Source organism: Penaeus vannamei, chromosome 11 (genome assembly GCF_042767895.1).
Source record: "Penaeus vannamei isolate JL-2024 chromosome 11, ASM4276789v1, whole genome shotgun sequence".
Lineage (NCBI taxonomy): Eukaryota > Metazoa > Arthropoda > Malacostraca > Decapoda > Penaeidae > Penaeus > Penaeus vannamei.
This window is the reverse complement of record NC_091559.1, coordinates 15,511,603-15,528,851: the sequence shown is the minus strand read 5'-3', so window position 1 is coordinate 15,528,851 and position 17,249 is coordinate 15,511,603. Positions and strand designations below refer to the sequence as shown.

The following is a 17,249-nucleotide window of genomic DNA, read 5'->3' as shown; positions in this document are numbered from 1 at the left end:
GTCGTTGTCGTTGTTGTCGTTGTCGTCGTCGTCGTTTGTCGTCGTCGTTGTTGTCGTTTGTCGTTGTCGTCGTTGTCGTCGTTGTCGTTTGTCGTCGTCGTTGTCGTTGTTGTCGTTGTTGTTGTTGTCGTCGTCGTCGTCGTTGTCGTCGTTTGTCGTCGTCGTCGTTTGTCGTCGTTGTCGTTGTTGTCGTTTGTCGTTGTTGTCGTTTGTCGTTGTCGTCGTCGTTGTCGTCGTTTGTCGTCGTCGTTGTTGTCGTTTGTCGTTGTCGTCGTTGTCGTTGTCGTCGTCGTCGTTGTCGTTTGTCGTTTGTCGTCGTCGTTGTCGTTTGTCGTTGTCGTTGTTGTTGTCGTCGTCGTCGTTGTCGTCGTTTGTCGTCGTCGTCGTCGTCGTCGTTTGTCGTCGTTGTCGTTGTTGTCGTTTGTCGTTGTTGTCGTTTGTCGTTGTCGTCGTCGTTGTCGTCGTTTGTCGTCGTCGTCGTTTGTCGTCGTTATCGTTGTTGTCGTTTGTCGTTGTCGTTGTCGTCGTTTGTCGTCGTCGTCGTTTGTCGTCGTTATCGTTGTCGTCGTTTGTCGTCGTCGTCGTTTGTCGTCGTCGTTGTCGTCGTTTGTCGTCGTCGTCGTTTGTCGTCGTCGTTTGTCGTCGTCGTTGTCGTTGTCGTTGTCGTCGTTGTTGTCGTCGTCGTTGTCGTCGTCGTTGTCGTTGTTGTCGTTTGTCGTTGTCGTCGTTGTCGTTTGTCGTTTGTCGTTGTTGTCGTTTGTCGTTGTCGTTGTCGTTTGTCGTTGTTGTCGTTGTCGTTTGTCGTTTGTCGTTGTTGTCGTTGTCGTTGTCGTCGTTTGTCGTCGTCGTCGTTTGTCGTCGTCGTTGTCGTTGCCGTCGTCCTTTGTCGGCGTCGTTGTCGTTGTTGTCGTTGTTGTTGTCGTCGTCGTCGTCGTCGTTGTCGTCGTTTGTCGTCGTCGTTGTCGTCGTCGTCGTTTGTCGTCGTTGTCGTTGTTGTCGTTTGTCGTTGTTGTCGTTTGTCGTTGTCGTCGTCGTTGTCGTCGTTTGTCGTCGTCGTCGTTTGTCGTCGTTATCGTTGTTGTCGTTGTCGTCGTTTGTCGTCGTCGTCGTTTGTCGTCGTTATCGTTGTCGTCGTTTGTCGTCGTCGTCGTTTGTCGTCGTCGTTGTCGTCGTCGTCGTTTGTCGTCGTCGTTTGTCGTTGTCGTCGTTGTTGTCGTCGTCGTTGTCGTCGTTTGTCGTCGTCGTTGTCGTTGTTGTCGTTTGTCGTTGTCGTCGTTTGTCGTCGTCGTCGTTTGTCGTTGTTGTCGTTTGTCGTTGTTGTCGTTTGTCGTTGTCGTCGTCGTTGTCGTTGTCGTTGTTGTCGTTTGTCGTTGTTGTCGTTGTCGTTGTCGTCGTTTGTCGTCGTCGTCGTTTGTCGTCGTCGTTGTCGTTGCCGTTGTCGTTTGTCGTTGTCGTCGTCGTCGTTTGTCGTCGTCGTTGTCGTTGTCGTTGTTGTCGTCGTCGTCGTCGTTTGTCGTCGTCGTTGTCGTTGCCGTTGTCGTTGTTGTCGTCGTCGTCGTCGTCGTCGTTTGTCGTCGTCGTTGTCGTTGTTGTCGTTTGTCGTTGTCGTCGTCGTTTGTCGTCGTCGTTGCCGTTGTCGTCGCCGTTGTCGTCGTTTGTCGTCGTCGTCGTTTGTCGTCGTCGTCGTCGTTGTCGTCGTTTGTCGTCGTCGTTGTTGTCGTCGTCGTTGTCGTTGTTGTCGTTTGTCGTTGTCGTCGTTTGTCGTCGTCGTCGTTTGTCGTCGTTGTCGTTGTCGTTGTTGTCGTTTGTCGTTGTCGTTGTCGTCGTTTGTCGTCGTCGTCGTCGTTTGTCGTCGTCGTTGTCGTCGTTTGTCGTCGTCGTTGTCGTCGTTTGTCGTCGTCGTCGTCGTTGTCGTCGTCGTTGTCGTCGTTTGTCGTCGTCGTTGTCGTCGTTTGTCGTCGTCGTTGTCGTTGTTGTCGTTTGTCGTTGTTGTCGTTTGTCGTTGTCGTCGTCGTTGTCGTTATCGTTGTTGTCGTTTGTCGTTGTTGTCGTCGTTTGTCGTCGTCGTCGTTTGTCGTCGTCGTTGTCGTTGCCGTTGTCGTTGTTGTCGTTTGTCGTTGTCGTTGTCCTCGTCGTCGTTTGTCGTCGTCGTCGTTTGTCGTCGTCGTTTGTCGTCGTCGTTGTCGTTGTTGTCGTCGTCGTCGTTTGTCGTCGTCGTTGTCGTTGTTGTCGTTTGTCGTTGTCGTCGTCATTGTCGTCGTTTGTCGTCGTCGTCGTTTGTCGTCGTCGTTGCCGTTGTCGTCGTCGTTGTCGTCGTCGTCGTTTGTCGTCGTCGTTGTCGTTTGTCGTTGTCGTCGTCATTGTCGTCGTTTGTCGTCGTCGTCGTTTGTCGTCGTCGTTGCCGTTGTCGTCGTCGTTGTCGTCGTTTGTCGTCGTCGTCGTTTGTCGTCGTCGTTGTCGTTGTTGTCGTTTGTCGTTGTCGTTGTTGTCGTTTGTCGTCGTCGTTGTCGTTGTTGTCGTTTGTCGTTGTCGTCGTTTGTCGTTGTCGTCGTTTGTCGTTGTCGTCGTTTGTCGTTGTCGTCGTCGTCGTCGTCGTTTGTCGTCGTTGTCGTTTGTCGTTGTCGTCGTCGTTGTCGTTATCGTTGTCGTCGTTTGTCGTCGTCGTCGTTTGTCGTCGTCGTTGTCGTTGCCGTTGTTGTCGTTTGTCGTTGTCGTCGTCGTCGTTTGTCGTCGTCGTTGTCGTTGTCGTTGTCGTCGTCGTCGTTTGTCGTCGTCGTTGTCGTTGTCGTTGTTGTCGTTTGTCGTCGTCGTTGCCGTTGTTGTCGTCGTCGTCGTCGTCGTCGTTTGTCGTCGTCGTTGTCGTTGTTGTCGTTTGTCGTTGTCGTTGTCGTCGTCGTCGTTTGTCGTCGTCGTTTGTCGTCGTCGTTTGTCGTCGTCGTTTGTCGTTGTCGTTGCCGTTGTTGTCGTCGTCGTCGTCGTCGTCGTTTGTCGTCGTCGTTGTCGTTGTTGTCGTTTGTCGTTGTCGTTGTCGTCGTCGTCGTTTGTCGTCGTCGTTTGTCGTCGTCGTTGCCGTTGTCGTTGTCGTCGTCGTCGTCGTCGTTTGTCGTCGTCGTTGTCGTCGTCGTCGTTGCCGTTGTCGTCGTCGTTGTTGTCGTTTGTCGTTGTCGTCGTCGTCGTTTGTCGTCGTCGTCGTTTGTCGTCGTCGTTGTCGTTGCCGTTGTTGTCGTCGTCGTCGTCGTCGTTGTCGTTGTTGTCGTTTGTCGTTGTCGTTGTCGTCGTTTGTCGTCGTCGTTGTCGTTGCCGTTGTCGTTGTTGTCGTCGTCGTCGTCGTCGTTTGTCGTCGTCGTTGTCGTTGTCGTCGTTTGTCGTCGTCGTTGCCGTTGTCGTCGTCGTTGTCGTTGTTGTCGTTTGTCGTTGTCGTCGTCGTCGTTTGTCGTCGTCGTCGTTTGTCGTCGTCGTTTGTCGTCGTCGTTGTCGTTGCCGTTGTCGTTGTTGTCGTCGTCGTCGTCGTTTGTCGTCGTCGTTGTCGTTGTTGTCGTTTGTCGTTGTCGTCGTCGTTGTCGTCGTTTGTCGTCGTCGTCGTTTGTCGTCGTCGTTGTTGTCGTTTGTCGTTGTCGTCGTTTGTCGTCGTCGTTTGTCGTCGTTGTTGTCGTTTGTCGTTGTCGTTGTCGTTATCGTTGTTGTCGTTTGTCGTTGTCGTTGTCGTTGTCGTCGTTTCTCGTCGTCGTCGTTTGTCGTCGTCGTTGCCGTTGTCGTTGTATTTGTTGTCGTTTGTCGTTGTCGTCGTTTGTCGTCGTCGTTGTCGTTGCCGTTGTCGTTGTTGTCGTCGTCGTCGTTTGTCGTCGTCGTTGTCGTTGCCGTTGTCGTTTGTCGTTGTCATTGTCGTTTGTCGTCGTCGTCGTTTGTCGTCGTCGTTGCCGTTGTCGTCGTCGTCGTCGTCGTTTGTCGTCGTCGTCGTTTGTCGTCGTCGTCGTTTGTCGTCGTCGTCGTCGTTGTCGTCGTTTGTCGTCGTCGTTGCCGTTGTCGTCGTCGTCGTTGTCGTCGTTTGTCGTCGTCGTTTGTCGTCGTCGTCGTTTGTCGTTGTCGTTGTTGTCGTTTGTCGTTGTCGTCGTCGTCGTTGTTGTCGTTTGTCGTTGTCGTTGTTGTCGTTTGTCGTCGTCGTTGTCGTTTGTCGTTGTCGTTGTCGTTTGTCGTTGTCGTTGTCGTTGTTGTCGTTTGTCGTTGTCGTTGTCGTTGTTGTTGTCGTTACTATCATTACCATTTTTATCATCATCATCATGATTATTATCATTATCATTATCATTATCATTATCATTATCATTATCATTATCATTATCATTATCATTATCATTATCATTATCATTATCATTATCATTATCATTATCATTATCATTATCATTATTATTATTATTATTATTATTATTATTATTATTATTATTATTATTATTATTATTATTATTATTATTATTATTATTATTATTATTATTATTACTATTATTGTTATCATTATCATTATCGTTATTATTCATATCACCATTATCATTATTAACATTGTTCTCATTATTATCATTATTGCAAATACTACTACTACTACTAGTACTACCATTATCATTATAGTTATTATTATCATCATTATTATTATTCTTGCTATTATCATTATCATAATCATTATTGTCATTATTATCTTCCCCATTATCAGTTTAATTACATAACGTTCAGCTCTTTTGGTAAATCAATGTGCTCCTTGTTTCTTTTATCATCTTGTTTCCCATCAAAACACAACTCAGTCAATGCAGTATCATCAAGTTTTGTTGACAAAGAAATGAGCACCCTCCTCCTACTGCGCTTGATTCTTTCAGTCTCCCCTAAATTCTATCAGCTTTCTTTGGTGATCACAGTTACGTTGAAGCATCAACTGCAAGGCACAGTTTTGACCAGAAACTCCACTCCTGACAATTCGACAAAAAACGCTTTCCTTTATTTTATGAGCCATTATCTTCGATCTACACGTTTACACCAGGTCTATCTTACCAAAGAATGTTTTTCTCTTTGACCTTTGATGTATGCTCTGCCAGTAGTACTTGACACTCAGCGTTACACTTACAACTGTAATGTCAAACACTTGAAAATGCGCTTCTTATAATTTAGAATTCTTTATCAATTATCTACTTATTTTTACACATGGTTCCAATGCGAATGCTTCTTTGAGTAGGAAGGCCTGAAATGAAAGCCTTTACTTATACAGCATTCTCCTCTACATATCCTACGTAAGCAGTAAAATGAAGACTCATTTCCTGTTGCCGCATTTAAGAACATCGCTTTTTGTAGAACACATTCGCACTTGGAATAAAAGTAGTCATTTCACAGGACGCTGGACCCATCATATTTAAAGGGAACAGTAGAATGCCCTAAAGGAATGCATTTGCAGTATGTGGGTCATGATCTCCCTACCCGAATTTCAGTACCCCAAGGTTTATGACTTTTGTATAACTAGGTTTAACATCGGTGGGCAGTATTATTACAAGTAGGTGTTTGATGAACAGTGATTTATCTGTCGTTTAATGCCATTTACATTATACATAAACAAATTGTAACATTTATAAACAAAACTTGAAAGGTGTATGTGCAAAATTTTCAGGAAGACGAATATTGGCGGTTGTCGTTTGGCATTTATATCCGTAAATTTTGAATTCATGCTCATTTTGTCAGAATTTGTAGTAGATTTATACACATTCCTCAACGCGTTGTATTTAATATTTACCACATTTTCGTGTGGGGGGGATTATCAAACATTTCGACATCAGAAACGCATCGTTAAATCTACACAATATACGTAGCGATGCACCAGTCTTGAATTCAAGAGTGTTTAACATACATAACCTACTAACTTCATGTGAGGTGGAAATTATGTGGGGCGCGACAAGGGACGCTCCACTAAGCTTTCTAAAGGTGTCCCCAAATAAGCTAAACACAGTTCAAGATAGTAATATTACTGCTATCCACTGCCGCTTGCATGAAGCAGTTTAGAACGATTCTTTGCCCCGAGTCGCAACCGTTTTATTTCACTCGGTTCAATAGATGATTTCTCAGATCTACTGTTCGTGTTTCCCTTTTTTCTTCTCGAAATATTTAAGGCGTGGTTTTTCACCATGACATGTAAAATCTTTCATAGAAGTTACTTTTTAACGAATTCCTCGGTAATCAAAGGGGATGCAAGTTACGTTTCATAAAATAATGGGGTATTCAAGGCATACACAGAGCCCGTTTTGAAGCAAAAGCAGTATAGTAATGTATTGGTGTAAGTTACATTTTCTGCTTAATTCTTTTGCCATATTACGTAATAGTTGGTCCGAATGTCCATCCAGTTTGGCTTTAGAATGATTTTGAAATAGGTCAGGCTTGTCAATAACATTGGTGATTGGGCGTAGTGGGGGAAAGAGGCTAAGCCCCCCCCCCTCATCCATGGAAATTTGAAATGGAGGCCCTAGTTAACAGACAATAGTAATGATAATGCAAGAAGTATATATTTCTGATAATCTTGCTTAATTTGATTTTTTTTTCAGAAAGGGAAATATTTTAGATTCAAATTAACTAAACCGTTTCATTATCCCATATGCAAATTCATCAGAACCAAATTATAGGGGATCCCTCAAGGGACCTAATATTCCTGGCTCTGAATATATCTACCACATGAATACTTGGGTAACCGTATAAACCCTAGCCAAAATAGATAATTCCGGCTTTATTACAAAGTAGTATTTCTGGTTTATATGAAAGTTCCAAAACCTAGCGCCGTAACTCGCACCAATATGGCGGGTCCTTTGCTCTGTAAAAGGGCCGTAAGATCGCTCGGCCGTAAGTTACGGCGCCTTAATGCGTTTGAGAATCTGGCTCCTGGGCACGAGTCGATCAAAACTTAATTGTCTTTTCATACATCATTCTTGCAACCCCCTCCCCCCCTATTATTAATGCAGTCTAACATGGATCATGCATTATGCTTTCTCGATTTAAACCATTTTCCATTGCTAAGACGACCGCTTGCTACTTCATGTACTTGAATGTACACTAGTAAACCATAACAAGCTATCCAGCTGAAAAAAATTACTTGTTACTTAATGCTCGTCTTAATGCAAAATTATGTAAATGCCAGGTGAACTAAATGGTTTTTACCCTTTATCCGAGTATTGTACAAGCGGACATGGCCGATGAGCGCACAGGTGGGCAACAAATTGAGACGTCACAGGACAAACTACTCGATAAACAAGTATTTCCTAGTTTTCTCGCCTGTGACGTCATCTATGCAGTTTTCCGCTGCTTATACCCACATGACATCCATGCAGTTTTCCGCTGATCATACCCTCTCGTACAGAGTCCTTCAAGAGTATAGTGGTAGCATAAAATACTCGTTTGTAAAGGCCAATATTTAGGAAAAAATCTAAAAAAAAAATTGTTTAGTAAATGGTTTTATTTTTACATGTCAAAAAGTCAATATTTCCTATCAAATATTTCACTGAAAATTTTAACAGTACAATCACACAAGATTCAATCAGTTTAGCAGAAATAATTTCCTAAATATTCATTACAGCAATCAAATTTGTGCAATAACCATGCAGGCCACCACAAGTTTTTCCAAGGTTCAAAAAAAAGTTAATAAATATATTATAAAATTTATTAAGTTAACTGAATGCATTACACTGGATAAACTTGTGCTCTTGTATTTCAGACAAGGGCCAGAATGATTTGTTATATCAATTTTAGTCTTTCAAAAGTTCACTGCATTGCGTCATTTTTTATTACAGAAAAGAAATCCAAAAACTATTGCACAAAACTTAACACATTCGTAATCTCAGCTTTCACACAAACAGAGGCACAGGACAAGCTTCACCGGTAATTCCTTTCGATATAATCCAATCTTAATACTGTCAGCAAGTTTCACCTGACAAAGCCTCTTTGAGAGGAAACAAATTTACGTATGTTTAATTGCATACAACAATACAGATAGTACATCAAAAAGACATCCTTTGATTGCTACATAGAGGGAAAAATTATAATGCATGGAATAATCATACATGACTAACATATCTGCAGCACTCGTTACACAACACACTGTGGTGTCAACACACCCTCCTTGTAAAAATTTCTCATTAGATCTCAGAGTTCGGTCTTCTTGGCTTTCTTTGCCTTACCCTTGCGGTCATACCCATTCAGTTCGTTTGTGGAATGTTGGGCAATGTACTTGACAAAATCGTCCAATTCTCGGCCACCCTGAGGAAGTTGAAGTCAAGTTTAAGTTCATCAATTCAGTACAAGTATTTTTCAAACCATCAAAGATAAGGACCTTACTGAACAAGTATCTGACCAACTCATTGTCGACTCGTTACATTCAATAAAATTGAAATTCCAGTATTCAGCACTAAAACTTGACACAAAATGGCCTTTACTTACATTGTAATTCCTTGGCACGCCACCCTTGGGTTTCCAGAAGATGGTGGGGAAACCTTGAACATTGTACTGAGGAGGAACATCATTGGCAGTGGCATCCATCTTTACAATGTCTACATCTTCATCCTTCATCTGTTAGGAAACATGGTTTATCAAAGAACAAATTAAGTTTACAGAAAATATCCACAGCAAATATCCAGTATTCATCCTGAAATGATCACTATGACAATTTGAAAAATAACTTACCGCCTCTCCCAGTTCATCGTAGGTGGGTGCCAATTTCTTGCAGTGACCACACCAAGGAGCATAGAATTCGATGAGGGCATCACGCTCATCAGAGACCACTTCATGGAAGTTCTTGCCAACAGCAACAGTGACTGGGCCATCCTGAGTTGGCACTGCCTCAGACTTCAGATATGGCTCAAGCTCATCTGCCTTCAGCTTTGTGAGGAATACTTGGAGGTTATCCATTCTATGGAAGGAAAGTTACACAGGAGTAAATTTTTATATTCCACACCAATATTTTTGGGGGGAATAAATAAAAAATAACGATAATACTTACGAAAATTCTTCCTGCATAACAAACTTTTGGCCTTTAGCATTACGCGCACAAATTACTGGCTTGTCACCAGGAACATAATCAAGGCCATATTCATTGAGGTCATGCTGGAAGTCATCCTTATTGGCAACAGCAAACTTGAAGTCGTCAGCAAAGTTTTGTCCTACCTGCAAAAACACCACCTAATAATTCTACTGGTCAACTCTCCTTAATATGTCAAAGCTAACAATCACTTTCTGCAAATCTTTTTCTACTCATGCCAAGTCATACCTTGAGGACACGGTTGCGCCAGTAATTTGTACCCTTAATATTTTTGACATAATCAACATTGTAATAAGCAATCACAACTGGTGGCTTGAAATCCTGAGCAGTGTCTTGAGTTAGGTGTCCTACTAAACCATGGCTGCAAAGAAACAGTAATTTATATTTTCTAAATTGAGAAGTCAAATACTAACGGATTCAATATAAAGAGCATTTAAGCGTACAGAAAGATCTTATGGTAAATTTAAAGCCACATTATGATTCATGAACAGTATTATCACATTAAGTTTTGCCCAATCTGTAGAGTCAAACAAGGCAACATCAGTTTTAAACTACAGCAAAACGTACTTGAAATTACTTACAAGTTCTTTTTGATGAAAGACTCAATCTCAGCCCTGTCAGCTGATCCCTCAAACACAACAGAGGATGGCTCAAATTTGTTCTCAAGGTGTTTTGGTCGGAAGAGCACAACCACGTCACTGAATCCATACTTTTCATTAACAGTGGCATCGAGCGAGTGTGCAAAACGAATGGATTCCCTCAGCTTATCGGCAGCCTTCAGGAAAGCATCTGAAATTAAAAAGGTAGTTGTTTCAAAGCTATACAGGATAAATTGGTCCTTGTTTAAATTTGTAATTAAATAGAAAAAAAAGTTCAATGAAACTGGATTGTTAGCAAGGGTACTCTAAACCATTGAATGTAAACCTAGAATGCTCATGAAAACAAGTTTTTAAAGCTCATTAACATCAATCTAATAGTAAAAGCCAGGACATGTTGAATATCTTGTCATATCTGCATAAAGACATTTGGAATGCTATATGCAGCAGTGCAAGTTTGTTTGGTCGTGGAAGACATGACATCCAAATTCTACTTCTAAGCAATGAATTTTAGCATTGAAAGTTTTTGCCTCTTTCCTTGGTGAAGCATTGATCAAGTAGCTACGTTGAAGGAACAGCACATGGGAATACAAACCTTTAAGTTTGGAATCTCCACCAAAGTAAACAACTCCAACTTCAGCAGCACCAAGGAATGCTTCTGCTGCTTCCACGGAGGTCAATTCCTTTGAGGCCGGTCCAACCTGTGACCTCATGTACTTTACAATACCACCTGGAGGGAGAATCTATATTTAGAAAATGCACAGCAGCCAATGCAAGGGGGTTGGGGATTATGTCACTCATGTTCAAGGTAGACATGGATCTGTCAAGCACTTACTGGCATCACGTGGACCATTGTAGTCTGTAGAGAGCTCTCCTCCCTTAAAGATCTTCAGTGTAGGATAGCCCGAAACACCAAATCTGCTACAGCTGTCCTTTCCATCATCAGTACAATCCACCTGGCAAAAGGGGAAGAGGGGGTTAACTACATTGTAAAAATTCACATTAAAATTTAAACCAAAACTTGACATTTGACATATGCCAACAATGTCTCAACCTTTACACAATTCTATCTTGTAACCATGATTAGTGTTATTTGGCTTATTTGGCTTATTTAACATGCATTTTTTCACCATATTACTAATATAAATTACAAATTCAAAGTGCAAAATCCTTTATACAGGCATCTAGTCTGAGGAATCCATGCTATACAGTATAAAGAAGTTTACTAACATCAGTTTAAAATACTGCATCTACTATATCCACAGATTTCAGTTATGTCAGTAGCCAAATAAGATTAAGTTGCAAAATAGAAATGGCTTGCAACAAAAATAACAACGACTGGTGAAGTGTGCACTCAGCATCCAACCCATATTGATTTGCCTGTTGTGACTAACAACATTCAATACCAAGTAACATGTCCAAAAATACAAACCAAAGCCATCAATAAGATCTGTAGTTACCACATACAGGACTATGAAGAACTCTGCAAATGGGGGCCCAAATGAATGATGTTGAAAACCTTTGTATACAAGTAAAGTTTTCCACATACCCTACTACAAGTGGTGCATCTTATTAACGGCTTATGCCTCTAGTTATGTTCTCCCTAATCTAAGGTTATTTTCTTATGATAAAGCACTTGCTTTGCTGTACCAATTGACCCAAGAATAAAAAACATTTACTTCAATATTGACTTTCAAACGACTTCCATGGAGAGCTGTCCAATGTTATGAAACTAAACTATAACTGGAGACATTTTAACTACAATCAACCAGCAAACAATTTGAATAGGAAAAAAAAAAAAGCCCATCTTAAAGTATCTGGACAGATTCCTCAGTTGGTATATAAAATGTTTACTTTGTGCATAGTTTACATTCTTTAAAACACTGATTGCATGGCCAAATACGGGGGGGTAGGGAGAGAAACTTGCCATTTTGAAATATGACAAATTAAATCTAACCTATTTGGGGGAGGGGGGGGGGGAGCAATGAACACTAGTATACACAATTTTCCTCATTAAGTTCAAAATCTAAATTACTGCTTGTTCTATTGTAATAGACAAGTTTACTGAAAAATATCAAAAGGCAATCTCAAACCCATGAAATCAGGCGTGTGAATTAGGCTTTGTTAGTAAAGCAGAGGGAACCCCCTGATCCTTTCCCTTATAATTATATATTATATATATTATATATAAATTTAAGTAGCAATTGCAAAAAATATATGAAAAAAAAAAAAAATCTGAATTTGTCAAAATGGACATTAAAGCTTACAAGTTCGGTCAAGTTCAGGCAACAGTAGCACAAAACCTTAGAAAAGTTTTCAGATGGAAGGTACTTTGAATGAATTCTGAAATTTTAAATACTGAAATTTTAAATACTAAATCTATCGTTCTTCCTAGCATCAGACATGAACATGGCCATTACATAAACTCAAAATAGTGAGTTCTTGATAAAACCACAAATTATCTGGGAAAGTATGCAGCTTTATAGTAGTTACAAGCCCAAGTATCAATACAAATAGAGCAAATCAAAATTAAAAAGGAAATCTTTAGTTTAATACAATTATACCTAATCCCTTTACATGAAATTACACTGGACATGGCCAAAACCAAAGATCTACAGATGCTAGTAATAATGTTCCTACAATTATATTGCTATGCCTTTCTAAAACTGAAGATGTATGATCATAATCAGTTATTGTAGACAAAATCAATTTCCAATTTCACAAGTCATTGCATAAATTCTACAACCCTTTGTATTTGATAAATGCAAGTCATTCACGACCTAAAACCTACCAAGTAATTTACCCCCACAAACTTCCTACCTTACCTTAGCAAGGTAGACTGGAGGGTCGTTGGCCTTCAAGGTAGTAGATGCCTTCTCGAACTCTGGTTTTAATCTCTTGCAGTGTCCACACCTGGGGGGAAAAAAAAAAATTGCTTTTAATGCCTGACAGATGTGGTTATCTGAATCTTGAGACATACTTGACCATACCTTTATTCAGGAACAGTAGCTTATGAAAAAGGCTGAATTAAGATGGTTTGACAAACTTGAGTCTTACAAGTTCTATGTACTAAATACCAAAGTAAAGAGGTATACTGCTCTTTGGCATTCTTGTTTAAGTATAGACAAAACTTTGTTGCTGAGGTAACATTATTCTAAAACCAAATACTAGGTTCCTATTTACTAGGTGCAGTTTACTACTTCTAAAACTTCATGTTCCATCAACTATAGCACTGCTTTGCAAGGGTTAGCAAAGTTACTTTAACTCCATTACTCTCCAGTGACAAGTTACAAGACCAACAGTATTATGTTCATCCTGGAATGACATGGCTTTCAAGATTTAAAAAGATCATTTACATGACTTTCCAATGACATAAAATTTAGAAATTTTTATCCTATTCGTAATAGGATCTCAGCCATACCAGCCATGCAACTGGCAACAAATGGATTGAGCCCCTCAAAATGAAATTTAGAAGCACAGGCAAAATTTATCCTCTCCATACTCTAAGGCTGCTTCATAAAGAACAGACTAAAAAGACCGACAGCCATGGCCAAACAAGTAAATTTTTTCAGTAGTACAGGCATTCGATCCATGTGGACCCGGCTATTTACATGCCGTGGCAGTTATTTTGAGGCCATGTTGCTTAAATCAACTACTCCTATATAACTAGGAATTCTTTTAGGCACGCATTAGTCGTGCATGCTGTGATTGTACACTGAATCAATTGTGGTTTATGCAACAGACCACATTTATGCCAAAACTAATTTTCAGCAATAATACTTTTGTAATATAGATTTATCGCACTTATATATTTATGAAATTTGTATGAAAATGTTAATATTTTGTAATCTGCTAGTTCTCATTAAAACCAATTTAAGTTGTATAAACCTATTGTCACACCTATTATACTTGACCATTGTAGGTCCTCAATGTGGTATTTCATATTTGCAATTTCCAATTTCTAAAACTTGGAGCTAGTGGGGGGGGGGGGGGGTTGAGGTTTGTGGTGGGTATTATCTGGTAATTTGCACATAAATTGTTATAAACAGTGACCATTTCTTATTTAAACAAGGCATTTATCATTTCAGGTGCTATATGTTGTACCTTGTGTGAAACATTTCAAAACTAATGATATCAATTTTGTTTTTTCATGACATTTTCATGACTAATTCACCGTTATCTTAAACACTAAGAACAAATATGCAGCTGCCACCTATTTCACCTGGGCTGTTGTTCAGTCAAATACAAGTTTATCAAATGGTATACATACCCGTGATCATTTACTGAACTGTTTGCATATCAGGCGTTGCCATGATGGCAATGTGCATGTCTGGCATGCATTGGTCCATGCACTACGAACTGTGCTGCCATCTCTTAGTATTCAAGACTTGCCTCAGCTTTGTTGTTGTATTATTGTAGGAGCGCTGCATATTATTAATATTATTAATATTATTATTATTATTATTAATATCAATATTATTACTATTTATTTATAAAATCTGGAAACGTCAAACTTTTGTTCGCTTCTGCCGTCTGGATTGCTTCGATTTTAATAATTTTTCAGCATTTGGAGCTCTTGATGGGGCCAGACATTAAACTGGGATGGTTACTAAAGTGAAGATTCTTCAGTGCCACTATACAAGCCTTACAAATATCCCAGAATCAACATTTCTCACCAGCATTCTACCTCGAAATGACTTGCTCGGAACTGACAAACCTGGCAGCTGATGAAAGAAAGCCAAACGCTTGATGCACACTTATTCTAAGTAAGTATAGATAAATCTTAAAATGCGCAAATGAAGTATAACATTAAAACTTTAAATGCATAAATGTAACAATGATTAGTCAATGTATATATATAATTACTCCTATTTGAAATAAAATCAGAAAAATATAGTTGAGAGGCTCACACTGCTTGCAATCTGGTCTGCATTTTCATTATCAAATTTCTTGTACATACCTATAACTGTCTTGTATTGGGCATCTTAACAATTCACAGGTTTCGCTTGAAAGAAACAGACTCGCATACCAGCGCTATTCTTGAGGCCTCTTGCCCGCAATATGGGTCAGACATCGATTTGCGAGAAATTTCTTGTAAATACTCATTGAGTAATAATGGTAAATTGTCATTTTGTAATAAAAAAATTATCCAAGTACCATTAGGTGGGCTTTATCTGCCTGCGAAACTGATTAAAATAAATGTACAAAAATAAAATGGCATCGTTTTGTTTGCAAAAGGAGAGCAATTGTTAGAGCGATGCACCCTCCCAGAGACTAAGTCGAAAAAATTTATGTTTTTCTGCATGAAATCCTATGATTTCCCAATTTTCGGTACCGTTTCTTCTGCAAATGAATTGTTCAGGAGATCGAGTACCATTTCTCCATTGACGATCTTGATTTGATAGTCCCGTTAGCAGGGGTGGGCATGAAGTATATCAGGGTAATTATGGAGTAAAACAAGCTTTAAGAGTAATAACGAACAAAAACACGTAAAACTAGCACAAAACAAAAAAAATTAAAACTGGCCAATGAACTCGACAGATGTAACCACCATCTTTGAAATTTTACAGGCTGATGTGCCAGAAATTAAGAACTATGGGAACCCAACCCACCTTTCAGCAAAACTACAGGAATTCACACGTTCCAACCCCCAAAAACGTATTGACTAATAAACCAACCTAATATATCAATATAAATTGCCGTAACTAGGCATGCCCTTCAGGCACTGCCCGAGGGGTGGGTTGATGTGGGGCAAGCCCCCCAATACCCCCCAGGATGCATTCTCTCCACCATGGTATGTATGGCGTATGGCAAGACAGCTACATTCACACCGTAAAATAATAAACCAAATACCTTTTATGTCTGGAAACTTGAAACTTTCGTTTCTTTGTACTGTTGGGATTGCTTCGATTTTAATCACCTTTTTCGTCATTTGGAGCTCTTGAAGGGCTCAGATATAAGACTGGGATGGTTACTAAAGCCTAATTTTTCTTCGATGTCACTGTTAAAGTCTTAAAAAGAACCCAGAATCAACACTGGAAACGCAACATTTCTCACTGGCTTTCAATCCAGTGAGCGGTATGGTGAGTTGTCAACCTGTGGCCGGCGCAAGAAAGTGTGAAACACTCGAGGCACAGGATTCTATACGAGGGTATAGATAAATATAAAAATATGTAAATGAAATATAACATTAAGACTTTAATGGCATAAATGCATACCAGCAGACATAATTAGCCAAATATTTTGACAAGTGCCTAATGATACATGAACTAGTTCGCGAACGCAAAAATGCGTTAGTGGGTCAGTGTCATGTTCTCTTCGCAAGGTAAACAAACTCATCAACTTTGAAAGGCGGCTGCGCATTATATTTACGTCATTTAGCGGTGACTAAGGCCGGCGCATCTTAAACTATATGCCATTTACCCATTTGATCCCCCGCTCTATAAGATGGCGGTGTCCATTTCCCTCTATCTACGCGCGTCCGTGTCTAACCTACCCAAAAGAAAACAATCACATGGCAATTTTTAAAATATCGAGTTTCATTACAGGCTCCGAGACACTTGTTCGTTGCAATTGAAGTACATAGAAGAGAACTGGACCTGTACCAAATCTTAACCCGTTGGGGTTACCCATGCCCCTCTCTAAAAGACTGACAACCTGCAACATTATAGCCTTCACCAAAACCGCAAATTCCCCGCTTGACTTCCCGGCATTCGCCTCCCTCCCGCCTGCCTGTGGCCGGACGGGATGCAGGCTGTGCAAACCGCTCGAATGGGCCGCCCTCGGCCCGGGGCCCGCCACAGGAGGTGCACAAACCTTCGGCGTTTAGCCCTTAATCTACTATCCAAAATGAACATTACAAAACAGAGCAAAATAAAACTTCAATCAAACCACACTTTATAGTTTGTTCGGAAAGGCCTGATGCTATAGACACCGCACGAGTGTAATTTTCTGCAATACGAAGTCCGCAAATACAAAGCAAGGGTCAAACACGGCCTGCAAGAGCCCCTTCCTGGCTTCAAAGGCAAAGGGGAGGGCAAGGACAGGCTGCCTGGCTTACCACGGGGCGTAAAACATGACGAGGACCGTGTCATAGCTGGCCACTTTCCCGTCGAAATCCGCGTCGTTCAACTGCAGGACATCGTCTCCCAGCGCCACAGCCACGAGGGAGAAGAGTAGTATTAACAATCTCGTAGCCATTCTCTTCTTTTCTTCGTCTTCACGCTCTTTCTTGCCACTCCTTCCACACAATCCTTCTCTGCGTGTGCTTCTTTCCGACTGTTTAAATGCCGGCAAGAGATGTGTGTTGCCTCCGAGGGGACTCCAGATAGTCTCTTTTTTCCGATGATTTATTTACCATCAGATACAATCGATGTCTATTTGTTTACCGTTAATGACAAAATATGTATATCTAGTTGTCTTGTGGAGTATTTTCTTCTTATTTTGTGCTTTCTTTCAGATAGAAAATATTGATACAGGTATAACATCTCCTATTGATATCGCTATGTCTCTATGTGGTGGCCAGCGATGATTGGCTGAGGGAGCGTTACTATAGCCAATGAGCGGCTTACACTTAGTTTGACATCTCGCCGCGGTATTTTTAAACGCGA

At 40.9% G+C, this 17,249-nt stretch overlaps 2 protein-coding genes across 2 annotated transcripts in view; one reads left to right on the top strand and one right to left on the bottom strand.

The window, feature by feature from the left end:
* The window catches only part of LOC138863240 (uncharacterized), a 26,746-nt gene extending 20,719 nt beyond the window's left edge, over nt 1–6,027 (top strand). Inside the window, exons 19-20 of the mRNA XM_070127422.1 lie at nt 5,495–5,524; nt 5,838–6,027. Coding sequence (XP_069983523.1) covers nt 5,495–5,524; nt 5,838–6,027 — 220 coding nt within the window. The remainder of the gene's footprint in view (nt 1–5,494; nt 5,525–5,837) is intronic.
* A 1,420-nt stretch (nt 6,028–7,447) lies between these two features.
* ERp60 (disulfide-isomerase A3) lies at nt 7,448–16,969 on the bottom strand. The gene is made up of 10 exons (XM_027356535.2): nt 16,700–16,969; nt 12,465–12,552; nt 10,475–10,595; nt 10,235–10,369; nt 9,625–9,832; nt 9,272–9,404; nt 9,005–9,168; nt 8,689–8,914; nt 8,446–8,574; nt 7,448–8,265 (listed from the first exon to the last, which is right to left on the bottom strand). The coding sequence occupies exons 1-10, from the start codon at nt 16,837–16,839 to the stop codon at nt 8,152–8,154; spliced, it is 1,458 nt and encodes a 485-aa protein (XP_027212336.1). The 5' UTR covers nt 16,840–16,969; the 3' UTR covers nt 7,448–8,151.
* Nucleotides 16,970–17,249: the final 280 nt, after the last annotated feature.

What these genes read in the sequence shown, in the direction of transcription:
- ERp60 (XM_027356535.2), bottom strand. Translation starts at nt 16,839, where the DNA reads ATGGCTACGAGATTGTTAATACTACTCTTCTCCCTCGTGGCTGTGGCG. An exon ending in TGGAGATTCCAAACTTAAAG is followed by an intron (nt 9,833 to 10,234) that starts GTTTGTATTCCC and finishes TTTTAATTTCAG; the next exon opens with ATGCTTTCCTGAAGGCTGCC. An exon ending in GTTATGCAGGAAGAATTTTC is followed by an intron (nt 8,915 to 9,004) that starts GTAAGTATTATC and finishes TTCCTTCCATAG; the next exon opens with AATGGATAACCTCCAAGTAT.